The 17,426-nt window shown below is 70.9% G+C and overlaps 2 protein-coding genes across 3 annotated transcripts; both read left to right on the forward strand.

Annotated features, from left to right (window-relative positions):
- Window positions 1–333: 333 nt before the first annotated feature.
- MYO1A (myosin IA) lies at window positions 334–9,431 on the forward strand. 2 transcript variants are annotated; one of them, XM_067313960.1, is made up of 29 exons: window positions 334–554; window positions 1,702–1,845; window positions 2,266–2,381; window positions 2,543–2,637; window positions 2,712–2,816; window positions 2,922–2,968; window positions 3,057–3,120; window positions 3,199–3,297; window positions 3,375–3,478; window positions 3,566–3,713; window positions 3,785–3,903; window positions 3,992–4,078; window positions 4,168–4,233; window positions 4,325–4,429; window positions 4,667–4,729; window positions 4,928–5,128; window positions 5,231–5,457; window positions 5,545–5,745; window positions 5,918–6,011; window positions 6,120–6,269; window positions 6,395–6,463; window positions 6,693–6,779; window positions 7,008–7,082; window positions 7,199–7,333; window positions 7,429–7,535; window positions 8,281–8,413; window positions 8,490–8,642; window positions 8,726–8,853; window positions 9,213–9,431. In XM_067313960.1, the coding sequence occupies exons 2-29, from the start codon at window positions 1,723–1,725 to the stop codon at window positions 9,334–9,336; spliced, it is 3,225 nt and encodes a 1,074-aa protein (XP_067170061.1). In that variant the 5' UTR covers window positions 334–554; window positions 1,702–1,722; the 3' UTR covers window positions 9,337–9,431. The 2 variants fall into 2 exon arrangements, with proteins under 2 accessions (XP_067170061.1, XP_067170062.1); XM_067313961.1 differs by lacking the exon at window positions 6,693–6,779.
- A 3,841-nt stretch (window positions 9,432–13,272) lies between these two features.
- On the forward strand, window positions 13,273–17,085 carry TAC3 (tachykinin precursor 3). The gene is made up of 5 exons (XM_067313945.1): window positions 13,273–13,380; window positions 13,703–13,802; window positions 13,893–13,922; window positions 14,001–14,054; window positions 17,000–17,085. Exons 1-5 carry the CDS (start codon window positions 13,273–13,275, stop codon window positions 17,083–17,085), a joined length of 378 nt encoding a protein of 125 aa, XP_067170046.1.
- The last annotated feature ends 341 nt before the right edge of the window (window positions 17,086–17,426 follow it).

Below are 17,426 nucleotides of genomic sequence, written 5' to 3' on the forward strand. Positions count from 1 at the left end.
AAGGAAAGACTGACCCTGTTCTTGCCAGAAGCCTTTAATGCTCTGGGGCATGGCAGATTTCTCCCCACAAGCCCCGGTGGTGACTTTGTTCTGGCGAGGGCAGGTGCCTTGCCCCTGGGGAGCAGCCCGGGGCATTCCCGGCCCTGCCAGCCCCTGGACCTTGCCCCAGTTTCCTGGAGCCCTGGAAGGAAGCTCCCTTTGTTTGCTTGGCTGCAGTTGAGTTTGCCTGCTTGTTCCTGCTATAAACTGTTGCTGGGGGCGTGGGGAAAACGCAGCAGTAACAGCCCTACCAGGCTGGGCCCACTGCGCGGGGCATGGGCGGGGGCGGGCGGGCGGGCAGCCTGGCATCGCTTCCCCGCTCGCTGCCTGCCTCGGTTTCCCCGGGTGCGAGCGGTCCTGGCGGAGCAGCCCTTTCCCTGGGCTGTGCCCCGGGGGAGGTCCCTCCTGCCCCCCGCCCCTCAGGGGCCAGTCCTGGCCAGCGCCCGCGGGGCTGGGCCGGCTCCTAGGCAGCCCCGGCCGAAGCCGCTCCAGGAGCTGCTGCCGCTGACAGCGAGGTGAGTCGCGGAGCCCCTTGCTCGCAGCCGGCAGCCGGACGCGCCCAATCCCCCCGGCATCCTGGCCTCTGGCTGGGGGCACCCCATGCATGGAGCCCACATCCCGGGGGGCACCCCACCCCACGGGACCCCCATCCCAGGGTGCACAGGGAGCTCCGAGCCCCAGCACAGCGGCGGGGTGACGGAGGGGAGCCTGGGGCTGCCCTGGAGTCCTGGGGGGGGGGGGACCCTTGCCCAGCAGCCCCCACTTGTGGGTGCTCAGCCTGGGGCCCCTCGCCCAGCAGAGAGGGGGTTTCCGTGCGGGTGCCCAGCTCCATGGGAGGCTGCGGGGACCTGCAGGGACACGTCCCCTTGGAGGCTGCTGCTCAGGGAAGCCGAGCGGCCCTGGCCGGGTCTGTCTCCATCCCCCCGTTCGCCCTCTCCTTCCCTGCCCGCTCGCGGCGACCTTTCCCCGGGCGCTGATAAGCAGGGCCGGGTTTGCAGCCCCGCGCCGAGCGAGCGCAGCGCCCGGGCTGTAAAGCGAGGCTGAAGGTCTGAAGGGAGCACGAGCGCTCTATAAAAGGCAGGCGAGGGATCGTGCCCTGGGGCGGATGGCGGCGGGGGAGCCAGCGCGCTCGCCCTTGGGTGCTGCTGGGCTGCCCTGCGCCTGTCCCCCCCCTGCAGCCCCCGCTCCCCCCTACCAGGAAGGAGGGAGGAAGCGGAGGCTGAATTCATCCGTGCTGCAAGAATAGGGCCCAGGTGTCCAAGCTTCCTGGCTGGCCCCCGCGCTTCCCACCAGCCGCTGCAGGCAGAGTCCGGGTATCCTGCCTCCCCCGCAGCCCCCGCCCAGACGCCAGGGTCCCCCGAAGGAGCGCTCTGTGCCTTGTCCCCGTCCCCGAGGGCTGCCCGCGCTGCCGCGGTGCCTGGCACGACGGGGACCCGGAGCCACCGGCTCCGGCAGGGGGGACGGTCCCAGCTGCATCCTCCTGGCTGTGGGCCGCATCCTGCTCCACCCTGTGCCGGGCTCAGCCGGTGCTTCGTGCCTTGGCACGTGCGTCTTGGTGCGTCCCTGCCCACCCCGGGCGGCTGAGAGCCCAGGCGTCCGGGGGCCGGAGGGAGGGGGCTGTCACCTTGCCACAGGCTGCAGCCCCCTTCGCTCTGCCCGCAGCCTCCCCGGAGCCGCCCGGCCATGGAAGCCACGGCCTCACTGCTGGATGCCGCGGCTGTCGGGGACCTGGTGCTGCTGGACCCGCTCACCGAGGAGTCTCTGCTCCATGCCCTGCAGGAGCGCTTCCGGCACCAGGACATCTACGTGGGCAGCGGGCTGGGGGGCACAGGGAGGGGAGGCGGCAGGGCTCGGGGTGCGGGACGGGGAGACAGGGGGGCGCAGAGGGGTCGGGATGGGGAGAAGGGTTGCAGGGGGTTGGGGATGGGGAGATGGCACAGGGGATGGGGAGAAGGGGGGCACAGGGGGTCGGGATGGGGAGATGGGGGCACAGGGGGATGGGGATGGGGAGAAGGGGGGTGGCACAGGGGGTCAGGATGGGGAGACGGGGACGCAGAGGGATGGGGATGGGGAGATGGGGGCACAGGGGGATGGGGAGAAAGGGAGCACAGGGGGTCGGGATGGGGAGACGGGGACGCAGGGGGATGGGGATGGGGAGGAGGGGACGCAGGGGCTGGGCTGGCTCGTCGCAGCCCCATGCGCACCACGGCCTCCCGCCGCCCGCAGACGTACATCGGGAACGTGGTGATCTCGGTGAACCCCTACTGCTCCCTGCCCATCTACACCCCCGAGAAGGTGCAGGAGTATCACGGCTGCAACTTCTTTGCTGTGAAGCCCCACATGTGAGCGCGGGGGGGGGACGGCGAGCGGTCTGGGCGCCCCCAGCCCCCCTGGACGCTCTCCGGGCTTCGGGGTCTGGCGGCGGCATGGGGCAGCCCCGCGGCCGCACCGGGGGGTCTCGGCGCTTCCCCTCCAGCCCCTCTCTGCCCCCCCCGGTCCCCAGCTATGCCATCGCCGATGACGCCTACCGCTCGCTGCGGGACCGCGACCGGGACCAGTGCATCCTCATCACGGGCGAGAGCGGGGCCGGCAAGACAGGTAGTGCCGGGGGCCGGCGGGGCGTGGGGCCGGTGGGACGGACGCCCCCCTGGCGCTGACTGCCCCCCCCGCAGAGGCCAGCAAGCTGGTGATGTCCTACGTGGCGGCCGTGTGCGGCAAGGGCGAGGAGGTGACCAAGGTGAAGGAGCAGCTGCTGCAGTCCAACCCGGTGCTGGAGGGTAGGTGCCCAGGGCCGGGGGCTCGGCACGGCTGCTGGAGCCACCCTGGACCCCCGCCACTGCCTGACCCCCCCCTTCCTCCTCCTCCTCCTCCTCCTCCCGCAGCCTTCGGCAACGCCAAGACCATCCGCAACGACAACTCCTCCCGATTCGTGAGTGCCGGGCGGGGGGCGGCAGGGCCGGAGCCCCGGGGCCGGGCAGCGGCTCCCTGCGGATGCCCTCAGCCCGGCCCCTCTCCAGGGCAAATACATGGACGTGGAGTTCGACTTCAAGGGCGAGCCCCTGGGAGGCGTCATCAGCAACTGTGAGTGCCGCAGCGGGGGGGGGGGGGGGGGTCCCGTCGCGGCCCCCCGCCCCGCTGACGCTCGCCCCCTCCCCGCAGACCTGCTGGAGAAATCCCGCATCGTCCGGCACGTGCGGGGCGAGAGGAACTTCCACATCTTCTACCAGCTCCTGGCCGGCGGCTCGGCCGAGCTGCTCCGTAGGTGCCGGGGCCTGGGGGGGGGGGGCCGGGAGTGGGGGGCTGTAGCTGAGCCCCGTCCCGTCCCGACCCCCCAGAGCGGCTGAGGCTGCGCCAGGACTGCCGGCACTACGGCTACCTCAACCGCGAGAGCTGCAGCCTGCCCGGCGTGGACGACGCTGCCAACTTCCGCGCCGTGCAGGTGCCGGGGCTGGGGCTGGGGCCGGGGGGGGACGCAGTGGCCCATCGCCCCCGTCCCGCCCCGCTGAGCCCCCGTCCCTGTCCCCAGAACGCCATGGAGGTCATCGGCTTCTCGCCGGCCGAGGTGACGGCGCTGCTGGAGGTGACGGCCGTCGTGCTCAAGCTGGGCAACGTGCAGCTCAGCAGCCGCTTCCAGGCCAGCGGGATGGAGGCCTGCAGCATCCCGGAGCCGCGAGGTAGGGAAGGGCCGGGAGCCGGGATGGGGGCGCAGGCTCGGTCCCGGCACCGCCGCCTCCCTCTGCCGCAGAGCTGGAGGAGATCTGCCAGCTCGTCGGGCTGGACCCCAGCACCCTGGAGCAGGCGCTGTGCTCCCGCACCGTGAAGGCCCGCGACGAGGTGGTGCTCACCAGCCTCAGCGTCTCCCAGGTGCGCGGGGGGCCCTGCCCTCGCCCGCCCTGCCCGCCGCGGGGCCGGCGCCCGGGGCCCCCGCCGAGCCCTGCCCTCCTCTCCCCAGGGCTACTACGGGCGGGACGCGCTGGCCAAGAACATCTACGGCCGCCTCTTCGACTGGCTGGTGAACCGCATCAACACCAGCATCCAGGTGAGGGTCCGCCGCGGCCGGGGACGCCGCCTCCCCCCCTCCCCAGCCCGGCCCGGCCGGCCCTGGCTCAGCGCCCGGCGTCCCCCCAGGTGAAGCCGGGCAAGCAGAGGAAGGTGATGGGCGTCCTGGACATCTACGGCTTCGAGATCTTCCAGGTGAGCGACGGGGCCCCCGGGGCGGGCGGTGGGTGGGACGCGGGGCAGCGCTGGACGGTGTCTAGCGGGGCTGCGGACCCCTCTCCCGCAGGACAACGGCTTCGAGCAGTTCGTCATCAACTACTGCAACGAGAAGCTGCAGCAGATCTTCATCCTGCTGACCCTGAAGGAGGAGCAGGAGGAATACATCCGAGAGGTACCCAGCTCCGTGCTGCCGCGCCGGACGCGGCCCCTCGGCAGCCTGGGGCCGGGGAAGTGCCCCAGACGGCTCCACGCCGCGGCCCTTCCTCGCCCTGCTCCCTGCCGGGAGCAGGCTCAATAACAGGAAGGCAGGGAGGGATTCGGGATCCCCTTCCCTGCTGCCGGACGTCCGGTTCCTGCCCCGCATCGGCCGGGGGGGGGGGCCGTGCACCTGACTCCGCTCTGCTCCCAGGGCATCCAGTGGACCCAGGTGGAGTTTTTCGACAACAGCATCATCTGCAACTTGATTGAGAACGTGAGTCACTTTGCACCAATGCATGGAGGTGTCCGTGTCCGTGTCCCAGCTCCCTCCCTCGCGCCGGGCCGAGTCCGGGCTCGGCAGAGCCGGGAGCGGGCTGGACGCAGGTGGTCGGGTGGGTCAGGGACGGGGCGGTTCGGGGCGCTGGACGGCGGCGCGGCAGGGCTCGGGGCGACGCTGCCCGTCACGGCGCAGGGCACGTGCGGGATCCTGGCCATGCTGGACGAGGAGTGCCTGCGGCCCGGCACCGTCAACGAGGACACCTTCCTCGGCAAGCTGGACCAGGTGTGCGCCGCCCACCGGCACTACGAGAGCAAGGCGACGCAGAACGCCAAGCGGGTCACCGATGTCAGCCTGCCGCCCCGCTGCTTCCGCATCCACCACTACGCCGGCAAGGTCGGGGCCGCATCCGGCTTGGCGCTCCGCGGGAATGTCCCACGCCGGGGCTCCCGCGCCCTGCCCCGCGGCCCCCGGCACTGACGCCGCCTCCGCTCCCAGGTGACCTACAACGCGACGGGCTTCATCGAGAAGAACAACGACCTGCTCTTCCGGGACCTGTCGCAGGCCATGTGGGCCTCGCGGCACCCGCTGCTGCGCTCCCTCTTCCCCGAGGGCGACCCCCAGAAGGTCTCCCTCAAGCTGCCCCCCACCGCCGGCTCCCAGTTCAAGGCCTCGGTGGCAACGCTCATGAAGAACCTCTACTCCAAGAACCCCAACTACATCAGGTAGGAGCCGGGCAGGGTCCTGCGCCCCAGCCCCGGCCCCGGCCGGCACCGGGCCGCTCCCAGCCCGCCGCTCGCCCTCCTCCCCAGGTGCATCAAGCCCAACGAGACCAAGACGGCGATGCTGTTCACGCCGGAGCTGGTGCTGGCGCAGATCCGCTACTTGGGGCTGCTGGAGAACGTGCGGGTGCGCCGGGCGGGCTACGCCTTCCGCCAGCTCTACGGCCCCTTCCTGGAGCGCTACAAGATGCTCTGCAAGAAGACCTGGCCACGCTGGGCGGGCAGCGAGAGGTGCGGTGTCGGGGGGAGCATGGTGCATGGGGAGAACGTGGTGCACGGGAGAACACGATGCACGTGGAGGGGATCATGGTGCACGGAAGAAGGCGGTGCACGGGGGCCTCTGCTGCCCGCCCCCCGGCGCAGGCAGGACTGACAGCCCCGCATCCCCCCTGTCACGGCACAGGACCGGGGTCGAGGTGCTGCTGGCGGAGCTGCCGATCCCCGCCGAGGAGCTGGCGTACGGGCACAGCAAGCTCTTCATCCGCTCGCCGCGCACCGTGAGTCCGGGCAGGGCACGCGGCGGGGAGGGCTGAGCACCGCACCGGCCCTGGCACGGGGCTGCGGACCCGCTCCGCGCCCCCAGCGCTCGCCCTCGCCGTCCCCAGCTCTTCGACCTGGAGCGGCGGCGGCAGGAGCGCGTGGCCGAGCTGGCCACCCTCATCCAGAAGATGTTCCGGGGCTGGCGGTGCAGGACCCAGTTCCAGCTCATGCGCAAGAGCCAGATCCTCATCGCCGCCTGGTTCCGGGGCCACATGGTAACAGGGGGACGCTGGCTGCGTCTTGCTCCATCTATCCGCCCCGCAGCCGGGGAGGGGGATGATCCGCAGCGCGGAGTCCCCCAGCACGGCAGCGTCCCGCTCACCCTGCTCTCCCACCGCAGCAAAAGTGCAGGTACCAGCAGATGAGGCGCTCGGCGCTGCTGCTCCAGGCGTACGCGCGGGGCTGGAAGGTGAGCCGGCGCTGCAGCACGGGACCTGGCAGGTTCCCGGAGGAGCCGGGGCGCAGCCGACCCCCGGCCAGGCCAGGCCCCCGCGCTGCTCCGGACCCGCCTCATCCCCGTCTCTCTCCGTCTTTCCTTCCTCCTCTCCTGCCTTGCCTCTCTCCCTCCGGCTCCCTATGTGTGTTGGTGTTTCTCCCCCGCCTCTGGGCTCCTTTGGGCTCTGATCCTTCCTCCGCAGTCTCGCAGGCTCCTTCGGGAGCTGAAGACCCAGCGCCGCCGCCACCGGGCCGCCAGCACCATTTCGGCTTACTGGAAAGGGTACCAGGTAACGGGGCCGAGCCGAGCTGAGCCGAGCCGGCCGCCCTCTCCTTGCCCGCTGCTCTGTCCTGCTGTCCCTCCGCTGTCTGGGGCTCTCTGTCTCGCCCCTGTGCGCTCGCGTCCGCGGGGCGCGCGCTGCCGGGCCCCGGGTACACGGATGCCCCGGGTGCATGGACACCCTGCGGCCGGCATCCCCCGGGGCCGCATCCCCGCTGACGGCCGCGTCCCGCCGCAGGTCCGCAAGGCGTACAAGAAGTATTTCCGCTCCGGGGCCAGCGCCCGGCTGGCCAACTTCATCTACCGGCGGCTGGTGAGCAGGGCACGGAGCAGCGGGGCAGGGGGGCTGTGCATGGGGCCTCTGCCCGGCCCCGAATCCCCAACCCTCAGGCTCCGGCAGCTCCCGACGGCTCCGCGCTTTCGCCCCAGGTGCAGAAGTTCCTCGTGGGGCTGCGGAACAACCTCCCGCCCCTGGCGGTGACGGACCGGACCTGGCCCCCGGCGCCCTACAAGTTCCTGGCCGGCGCCAACCAGGAGCTGAAAGACATTTTCTACCGCTGGAAGGTGGGAGCTGCCGCGGGGCCATGGGAGGAGCGGGGCCGGGGCCGGAGCCGGCTCCGGAGGGGTCGGTGGCACCGCGTCCTCCCTTCCCTTGGCAGTGCAAGAGGTACCGGGAGCAGCTGACGCCGCAGCGCAGGGCCCTGCTGCAGGCCAAGCTCTGCGCCAGCGAGCTCTTCAAGGACAAGAAGACGCTGTACCCCAAAAGGTGCCGCCTCGGCCAGGGTTGCGGGGATGGGCGGGGGCAGGCGGGTGCACGGGGGCAGGCGGGTGCACGGGGGGAGATGGGTGCATGCAGCAGGCAGGTGCATGCAGCAGGCGGGTGCACGGGGGGAGATGGGTGCATGCAGCAGGCAGGTGCATGGGGGGAGATGGGTGCATGCAGCAGGCGGGTGCATGGGGGGAGATGGGTGCATGCAGCAGGCAGGTGCATGGGGGGAGATGGGTGCATGCAGCAGGCGGGTGCATGGGGGGAGATGGGTGCATGCAGCAGGCAGGTGCATGGGGGGAGATGGGTGCATGCAGCAGGCAGGTGCGTGCAGCAGGCGGGTGCACGGGGGGAGATGGGTGCATGCAGCAGGCAGGTGCATGCAGCAGGCGGGTGCACGGGGGGAGATGGGTGCATGCAGCAGGCGGGTGCACGGGGGGAGATGGGTGCATGCAGCAGGCAGGTGCGTGCAGCAGGTGGGTGCATGGGGGGAGATGGGTGCATGCAGCAGGCAGGTGCATGGGGGGAGATGGGTGCATGCAGCAGGCATGTGCATGGGGGGAGATGGGTGCATGCAGCAGGTGGGTGCACGGGGGGAGATGGGTGCATGCAGCAGGCAGGTGCATGCAGCAGGCGAGTGCATGGGGGGAGATGGGTGCAGGGCACAGGTGGGTGCACAGCGGGGGGGTGGTTGCAGGCCCCCCCACCCCGGGGCGGCTCACGGCCCCCCCCCCCATGCCCCCAGCCTGCCGCAGCCCTTCCAGGGCGAGTACCTGGGGCTGAAGCAGAACCCCAAGTACCAGAAGCTCCACGCGGTGGCCAAGGACAAGCTGGTGATGGCCGAGGCCGTGAGGAAGGTGAACCGAGCCAGCGGCAAGGTGGGAGACGCGGGGCCGGGGGGGCGGCGGCGGGGCGCCGTGCCGGGGCCGGGGCTGACGCGCCGCCCCGCCGCAGACGGTGCCGCGGCTGCTGCTGCTCACCACGGAGCACCTGATGCTGGCCGAGCCCAAGGGCGCCCAGCCCAAGACCGTGCTCAGCCTGGGCGACATCCGCAGCGTCTCCGTCACCCGCTTCTCCGACGGCTTCCTGGCGCTGCACCTCAAGGAGGTGGGGACGGGATGGGACGGGACGGGACGGGGGGACACGGCGGGGGCCGGCGGGGCTGAACCCTCTCCCCCCCCCCCCCGCAGACCTCCACGGGGGGGGCCAAGGGCGACTTCCTGCTCGTCAGCGACCACCTCATCGAGCTCGTCACCCGCCTGCACCAGACCCTCATGGACACCACGGCCCAGGCCCTGCCCCTGCACATCACCGACCAGTACAGGGGCGGGGCCTACAGGGGGAGGGGCTTGAAGGGGTGGGGCCTCTGAGGGCGGGGCTCACAGGGGTGGGACTGCATGGGTGGGTCTCCTGGGGGTGGTGCTATGTCCATGGGGAGGAGCTTGCAGGGGCGGGGCTTTCACGGGTGGGTCTCCTGGGGGCGGGGTTAGCATCATGGGGGCGGAGCCTGCCAGGGTGGGGCTCGGGCTGGGTACAGGGAAGGGCGGGTGGGGCGCAAGCCGGAGGGTGCTGATTGGCGGAGGGCACAGCCCGCGCAGCTCATTGGGCAGGAGGCGGGGTGGGGGGCGGGGCCAGGGGTGTCCCACCCCCCCCGCTCATGGCTCCGCCCCCCCCCAGGTTCTCCACCCGCTTCCAGAAGGGCGACGTGGCCGTCACCGTGGTGGAGTCGGCCAAGGGCGGCCACGACGTCCCCGTCTGCAAGAAGAAGGGCAGCCACAAGATGGAGGTCCTGGTCCACTGAGCCCCCCCGGGCCCCCTCGTCCCCCCGGCGCCCGCTCCCGTGGCACCTGTGCACCGCGGCGCTGCTGCAAACCCATTAAACGGAGCTGTGCTGAAGTCACGCGTGTGACGGTGACGCCGTGGGGGGGCCCCCTCTCCCCCCCGGGCCCCCCTCTTGCAAGCCATGGGGACCCCGGTGTCCGGGGGCCCCTGGCGTCCCGTGCGGGAGGAGGGCGAGGGGCAGCACCAGGGCCGTCACCCCTGCAGCTCCCGCGGCGAGGGAGACCGCGCGGCCCCGCACCTCGCCGGCCGCCGACTGCAGCGCAACCTCAGCGCGGCGGCGACTGGAAAGGCCCCCAAATTGCGGCCGCGTCTCCCATCACGCGCTCATTCGGACGCAGGAGCAATTGCCGGGCGGTCGCGGGCGGCTGGCGCGGGGGGGACCCTCGGCACCCACCTGCCTCTCCCCTCCGCCTGCAGCGTCGCCCGGCCCCGTCGCCGGACCCTCTTTGCACCCCCAGCACAGGATCCCCTTTGCAACCACTGGCACCGGACCCCTGTGGCACCCCCAGCACGGGACCTGCACAGCCTGGTGCAGGAACCCCTTTGCGCCTGCTGGCTCCAGCCCCCCTTTGCACCCCGTGGTTCAGGACCCTCTCTGCACCCGCTGGCTTGGGACCCCCTTTGCATCCCCAGCATGGCACCCCATTTGCACCCCCGGCTCGGCACGGAGCCTCCCGTGCCGCCTCCTCTGCCTGTGCCGGGGCACTCGCTGGTGACGCAGCTTCCCCCCCCCCCCGCGCCCCTTCCCCGCGGCTGGGCCCCAGCTGGGAGGTGCCGGGGTGGCCGTGGCCCTGCTCGGCTCCTCTGCTTGCCCAGCTGCAGCCCCGCTGCCAGCCGCCCCCGGAGTCCCGGCCTCCCCGCGGCCCCCCGCCGCCTTTGCTCTCCTGCACTCGTCACGCTCCCCGAGAGGGTTTTTGTTTTTCCCGTCCCTGCATGCCACCCTGTTGACTTTGAGAGCTGACAAGTCCCCGTCACGTCAGCGGCAGCAGCAGCTCCCAGGTGGGCCTGGGAGCAAGCGCTGTGGGGGCACGTGGGTGCACGCGTGCCAGGGCACTGGGACCGTGGGTGCACGCGGGTGGGGCGTGTGTGTGCATGCGTGTGGGGCGTGTGTCCATGTGTGGGGGACATGCATGTGCACGTGTGTGGGCTGTGTGTGCACGCATGTGGGCTGTGCACATCCATGTGTGTGGGGCATGCACCAGGGCTGTGTGCACACATGTGGGGTGTGCACGTGTGTGGGCTGTGCACATCCATGCGTGTGGGCCGTGCACGTGCTGGGGCAGTGTGTGCACGCATGTGGGTTGTGCACGTGCCTGCATGTGGGGCGTGCACTGGGGCCGTGTGTGCACGTGTGGGTCGTGCACGCGTGTGGGACCTCGCTGGGGCCAACGGCTCCACGTGCCCCAGCCACGTGGGCGCCAGTGCCCTTCCCATCTCCCCACCAGTGGGGTGGCATCACCTCGCCACGCCGGGACCCCTCGGCTGCACACGGAGAGGGGTGAGAGCCGTAAACAAGCCTGCACAGCCCGGGGCGCCGCTGCGCTTCGCAGCTGTGTGGCACTTGGCACCGCGCGAGTAGGTGTTATTAATTAATTAGGCCATCGCTGGCCCAGCTCCGACTTAATTAACGTCAGCGGCTCTGCAGATGCGGCCCGGCTGCGGCGCCTTGTGCGGCTCTGCCTGTTGCGTGGTCCGCGGTCCGGGCTCTCGCTGGTCAGGTTGCACTTGGCTCCCTCCTTCCTTTTGCCTGCCCCATCCCTGTCTCTCCCCCCTCCTTGTTCTCTCCATCTTTCCCCCATCCCTGCATGCCCCGACCTTTGGGCCCCCCCATTGCCACCATGCAAAGGGGGCTGGGGGGCCGGAGCCCCTGGCGTGGCCCCGGCTGGCAGGCATTATGCAGCTTGTGCATGCGTGTGCACGCATGTGTGCATGCGTGTGCACAGATGAGCACGTGCATTTGTGCATGGGTGCACATGCGTGTGACTTGGGTGTGTGTTTGGGAGCTCACCGGAGCCCCATCGTGGTGCCAGCCCTGAAGCCAGGCTGCAGAGCAAGCGCAGCAGCGCGTGTCGCAGTGGGAGGATGGCCATGCTGTGTGTGTGCGTGCCGGGGGGGGGCTGTGCGCTCGCCTGCGTCCCCCGTGTGCACCGGGGGAGCCGGGGGCTGGGGGAGGGCTGGGGTTTGCCTCTGGCCCGAGGCCCCGGTTCGGCAGGGCGGCATGGTGCAGCGGGGAGCCGGCGTGCCAGCGTGGGCGCGCTCGTGGCGCGGCGTGATGCTGCGGGTGCAACGGGTGCCTGCTGGTGACACGGTGGCTGCGCGGGCGGGCAGCCGCGGGTGGGGGTGCCGGCCCCCCGCTGGCCCCCATTGGCGGCTCGCCGCTCGCCCACCCACGCCGTGCCGGGGCTGAGCCCCTTATTTAAGGCCGCGGAGCAGCCGGCAGCGGGGCACTCGTGCCGCAGGCTGAGCGCGCTGCTGGAGCCGTCGCGGCTGCTGGGTCTCGCTGCCGAGCTTCCCCCCCCCCCCCCACCCCGGGGCTGCAGCGCTGGGCGACGGCTGAGGGCTGAGCAGGTCTGTGCACCCGCCGGGGCAGCGCCAGGTATTTCAGGGCTTCCCACGGTCCCAGGACGGCTGTTTTCACCAGCGCTCGCCTGGTGGCAGAGCCAAAGGGAGGCTGAATTTGGGGGCAGCGCTGGGAGGGCGCAGGCTGGGGGCCAGGGGCGAGATGGGGTGGCAGGTGCACGGTGGGGGCGAAGGCATCGCTTAGTTTTGGGGAGGACTGGGGGGGCTCTGGAAGCAAGTCTGGAGCGGGGGGCAGATGAGAGGAATGTGCTGTGAGCATGCGAGGGAGCACAAGTGTGAACGAGGCGCGTGCAAGAGGCATGTGCAATGCAGGGCGTGTGCAAAGCGGGTGTGTGCGTGGATGCCAGCAAGCGTGCACCCTGCTGCACGCGTGTGCCGACGGGTGTGAGCATGCAAGCCTGAGTCTCAGCCTGTGTCTGTGATCTCCGCACACCTGCGCTGTCTCGTGTGCACAATCCTGCTTGACGTGCGATTGCACGGACGCAGCATCGGAGCCACGTGTGTGCGATCGCCTGTGCCGCGGCGGCTCCCCCGGACACAGCCTGTCCCCAGGCGCAGCCCACGGCCCCACGCAGCCCGCGGCCCCGCGTCGCAGCCCCTTTCCTGCGCCGGCCAGGCATTCCTCGCCTGCAGCTTGCGGTTTGCTCCTCTCGGTGCTCCTGGGAAATGGCACAATTTCTCCAGCAATTACCGCTTTGGAAACCAGTGAGGGGTCGCCCTGCCCCGCGTGGTGTCGCCGCAGTCCCACTGCCTTCCCGTCCCTTTGTTCCCTCCCATCGCGTTTCCCGGCTTCCCGGCTCTGTACCCAGCTCCCATCAGTGGGGTCCAGTGTTGTCCCTGGTGCAGCCGGCCCAGGCATACCACGGAGCAGGAGGAGAGCCCGGGCTGGCTCCTGCTGCCTGGGGCCAACCCTTGCCACCTGGGCAAAGGGTGAAGGGTGCAGGGACACGGGGATGCATGGACATGGGAATGCGGGGACATGCGGATGCAGGATGTGGGGACATGGGGATGCAGGATGTGGGGAGGCGGGGACACAGGGACATGGGGACACAGGGATGGGGGGACATGGGGCTGCATGGATGCAGGGATGCAGGGGGGGACACAGGGACAGAGGGATGTGGGGACATGGGGACACAGGGATGGGGAGACATGGAGATGCGGGGACATGGGGATATGGGGGGGGACACACAGGGATGGAGGGACATGGGAACATGGGAACACAGGGACACAGCGTGCCCTCCTGGCTGCAGCCGCCATGGCCTTGGTGGCCCTGACCCCCCCCCCCCCGTCCCCCCCAGGCCACTGCCCGTCCGCAATGAGGAGCTGCCTGGTGCTGGCCGTGCTGCTCTCCCTGGCGCTGCGACTAGCCCACGGCCCCGGTGCCGCAGCTGCCCCACGACCCGGCCACGGGCTTCCCACCAAGGTAGGGGGGCCCCAGCCCGGCTCCGCTCCAGGGAGCAGGATGTGGCTGCGGGAAAGCCCTGGGCAGCCCCTCGCCGCACGGTGCTGAGCCCGGCAGCCTGGGCTCTCGGCGCTGCTCTGGGTGCCAGAGCTGCAACCGCAACCGCGGCCTCGATTTCTTAATGCTCCTTAATTTGGGCGGGGGGCCTGGGGGGGGGGCAAAGCACCGAGGGGGCAGTCGGGGCTGGGGAGCGACGCCTGCCCCAGCGCAGGGGGTCCGTCCCATCCCCTGCGCGGAGGCAAAGCCGGGGGTCCCGCTCTCACGCCGCCTCGCTTCCCCGCAGAGGGGCTCCGGCCCCGACCCGCCGGCCGCGGCCCTGCCCCGGGGAGCCCCCGGAGCCGCCTACGCCGCCCTGCTGCAGCGCCTGCGAGCGGAGGAGCCCGGTGAGCCGGGGGGCTGCGCGGCGGAGGGTCCGGCCCGCCGCCCTCCCGCCGGGGCTCCGCGCCGACCCTCGGCGCCTCTGTGTCTTCCAGCTCCCGGAGCGCTCGGGCCTCCTCAGAAGCGTAAGTGCGGCCCCCCCGCGCCCCCCCGGGCCAGCCCCGCAGCAGGGACGGCCGCGCTGACGCCGGGTCTCTCCGCAGGGGACATGCACGACTTCTTCGTGGGGCTCATGGGGAGGCGGACGGCGGAGCCCGGTAGGTCGCCGGGGCCGGGCTGCCCGGGGGGCACCGCTGCCGGTGCCGGTGCCGGTGCCGGTGCCGGAGCAGGGCCGGGCTCGGCAGCGGTGCCCATCTGCGCCTCGCTCTGCAGGGATCCCCGCGGAGGGGCACCGGGCCGCCCCCGGGGACGCCGAGCCGCCGCTCCGCGCGCGCTGAGGTGCGGCCCGAGGGGACGGGACCCCCCCCCCCCCCCCCGGACGGGACCCCTCCCGCAGCCGCCGCCGCCGCCGCCGCCCGGGGCCCGGCCCGCGGCAGAGCCCTGCTCGACGGCAGGGGCAACCACGGCGCCGGGAACCGCGGAGCCGCTCCAGAGCCGTCGTGGGAGCCGCCGCCGCCGGGGCCGGGGCCGGACCGCCCCCCCCCCCCGGGCCGCCCCCCCGGGCCGCCCCGCCGCGGCCCCGGTACCGCACGAATACACGGTTACATCAGGTGTCTGCGGCTGCGTTGCGGCTCCGTTCAGAGCGCGCGGGACCCGCCGCCTTGCGCCGCGGCTCCGCGCTCGGCGCTGCGCGTCCGGGGCTGCCGGGGCTGCGGCCGCCCCCGGCTGCCCCACAACCTGCCCCACAGCCTGCCCCGGCCGCCCCCACGATCTGCCCCCATCTGTCCCCCAAACGTTCCCCATCAGCTCTCCTATCCGCCGCCCCCCCCCCCCAATCTGCCCCATCTGTCCCCCAGGCTGCCCCCCCAAACCTGCCCCCATCCGCCCCCCCCAATGTGTCCCACAACGTGCCCCCATCCGCCCCCTTCTTTCGCCCCCCCAGCCTGCCCCCATCAACCCCCCAATATGCCCCATCTGCTCCGCAACCTGCCCCCATCCGCGCCCCCAGTCTGCCCCCCACCCGTCCCCCCCAACCTGCCCCATGCACTCTCCCACCTGCCCCGCAACCTGCGCCCCCAAACCTGCGCCAGCTGCACTCACGACCTGCCCCCATCCTCCCCCCTATCTGCCCCCCAACCTGCCCCCCATCCACCCCCCCACTTTCGCAGACCAAGCGGCCCCCTCCGCCCCCCGAGCTGCCCCCCCAAGCGGCCCCCTCCGCCCCCCCCCCGCGCTGCCCCCGCCGCGCCTCCCTGCAGCTCCCCTCCGGCGCGCGGGGGGCGCTGTGGCGCCGGCGGCGGGGCGGCGGCGGGCGGATGGCGGCTCCGGCGGCGGCCGGCGCGGGCGCTCGTCGGCGGGCGCGGGCGGCCGGGGGGCGGGGCGGAGCCTTTGTGTGGAGCGAGCGGGGATGGTGCCGGGCGCCGGGCGGGTAAGGGAGCGCCGCCGCCGCCCCCCCGCGCCGCCGCCCCCCCCGGAGGCCCCCCCCCGGGGCTCCTCACCGCCCCCCCCCCGCCCCTCCGTGGGCTCCTCCGCGGCGCCGCTCAGCCCCCCCCCCCCCGCCATGGCTCCCCTCAGCGCCCCCCACGAGCCCCTCGCTGCTTCCCCCATGGGCCCCTCCCTGCCCCCCCCGTGGCGCCTCTCAGAGCCCCCCCGTGGCCCCCTCCATGGTGCCCTTAACCCCCCCCCTTACTGCTTCCTCCATGGCCCCCCCCGTGGCTCCCCTCAGAGCCCCCCCCCGTGGCTCCCCTCAGAGCCCCCCCATGACTCCCTTCAAAGCCCCCCATGAGCCCTGCACTGCCCCCCCCCGTGGCCCCCTCTCAGAGCCCCCCCATGGGCCCCTCACTGCCCCCCCCGGGGCTCCTCTCAGAGCCCCCCATGGGCCCCTCAGAGCCCCCCCCCATGACTCCCTTCAAAGCCCCCCCATGAGCCCTGCACTGCCCCCCCCGTGGCCCCCCTCAGAGCCCCCCCATGGGCCCCTCACTGCCCCCCCCGGGGCTCCTCTCAGAGCCCCCCATGGGCCCCTCAGAGCCCCCCCCCATGACTCCCTTCAAAGCCCCCCCATGAGCCCTGCACTGCCCCCCCCCGTGGCCCCCCTCAGAGCCCCCCATGGCACCCTACACTGCCCCCCCATGGCCCCCTCTCAGAGCCACCCCATGGCTCCCCTCAGAGCCCCCCCCATGGGCCCCACACTGCCCCCCCCATGGCCCCCTCTCAGAGCCCCCCATGGGCCCCGCACTGCCCCCCCATGGCCCCCTCTCAGAGCCCCCCATGGGCCCCGCACTGCCCCCCACCCTTGGCTTTCCTCACAGCCTTGCCGTGGGCCCCTCACCGCCTCCCCCCGGCTCCCCTCAGAGCCCCCCATGGGCCCCACACTGCCCCCCCATGGCCCCCTCTCAGAGCCCCCCATGGGCCCTGCACTGCCCCCCACCCTTGGCTTTCCTCACAGCCCTGCTGTGGGCCCCGCACCGCCTCCCCCCGGCTCCCCTTGGAGCACCCCATGGGCCCCCTCTCCCCTTCCCATTGTTCCCTTTTGTCCTGGGGCTCCTTCAGGCTTCCCTGTCTCCTTGCCCAGGAGACTCCCATATCTCTTATCTCTGCCTTGCGTGGAGCAGAGCATGTCTGCACCTCCTCGCCATCTGGGGTCTATTAATTCTCCATTCCTCTCCTTAGTATCTCCATCTTGCCCTTCCATGTATGCAAGACTTCCCATTTTCCCCCTTTTCCTCAAGTCTTTTTCTCCCTTCTCCATCTACTATTTTCTCTCTCATCCATTCCCTAAACCTGCCCCATTCCTTTACTGCAAAAAACACCATACTGAGAAAAATACTGAGGTCCAGGTGTTTTCTGGGCTGGTTATCATTCTCTCTCCAAATCTTTCCCCTTCTGAGGATCTTCATCTTCCCCCAGCTGCAAAGTAACGTTTCCCCCACTGCCTCCTCATGGCCAGGGCTGTTTCTATCTGCTTCCCTCAGCGTCCTTGTGAGGGGGAGGAGGATGACCCTTCCTCAACTCTTTTTTTTATCTTTTCCCTGTAGTAGTGATAGAAGGCAATCCCTTCCCGTCTTCTGCAAACTCCTGCTTTCTCTTCTGGTTACTGAGGTAGTTGCTCTCCATCACAAGGAGAAAAAGATTTATCAACCAGGCAAACTGAAGCTGATGCTGGCAGCCCCCTTAAAAGAGCAGCAATAGCCGCTGTTAAAGGACACACGAATGTGAAGGGGGCTGTAATACCCCTGTAAGTCTGGGGTAACATTACAAAATGTGAGCTGTCAAGCAGCTTCCCCTTTCCTCTCTTGTTCTTCTGGAGGAATGCTTTTGGGGATTGCTTCTTTTCTTTTTACAAAATCTTACTGTTACAAAGGGAAAAAAATTTTAACTCCCAGCTGTATCTATCACATGGTTTTCCCCTGGTCAGCTGCAAACTGGGACTCTTCTTTCAGTGTCTGAGCTAGAGCAACCCTGGGCTTCCTTTGCAGTGTCACAATCCTGGGTGGCTTTCTCTTGTCTTTTTACGTGTCCTGAAGAAGTCA

Source organism: Apteryx mantelli, chromosome 33, assembly GCF_036417845.1.
Source record: "Apteryx mantelli isolate bAptMan1 chromosome 33, bAptMan1.hap1, whole genome shotgun sequence".
Lineage (NCBI taxonomy): Eukaryota > Metazoa > Chordata > Aves > Apterygiformes > Apterygidae > Apteryx > Apteryx mantelli.

Coding starts and splice junctions, on each gene's coding strand:
- MYO1A (XM_067313960.1), top strand. CDS start 1,723: ATGGAAGCCACGGCCTCACTGCTGGATGCCGCGGCTGTCGGGGACCTG. Junction 2,382..2,542: donor TTTGCTGTGAAGCCCCACAT/GTGAGCGCGGGG, acceptor CCCGGTCCCCAG/CTATGCCATCGCCGATGACG. Junction 8,643..8,725: donor TGGCGCTGCACCTCAAGGAG/GTGGGGACGGGA, acceptor CCCCCCCCGCAG/ACCTCCACGGGGGGGGCCAA.
- TAC3 (XM_067313945.1), top strand. CDS start 13,273: ATGAGGAGCTGCCTGGTGCTGGCCGTGCTGCTCTCCCTGGCGCTGCGA. Junction 13,803..13,892: donor CCTGCGAGCGGAGGAGCCCG/GTGAGCCGGGGG, acceptor TGTGTCTTCCAG/CTCCCGGAGCGCTCGGGCCT. Junction 13,923..14,000: donor GCTCGGGCCTCCTCAGAAGC/GTAAGTGCGGCC, acceptor GTCTCTCCGCAG/GGGACATGCACGACTTCTTC.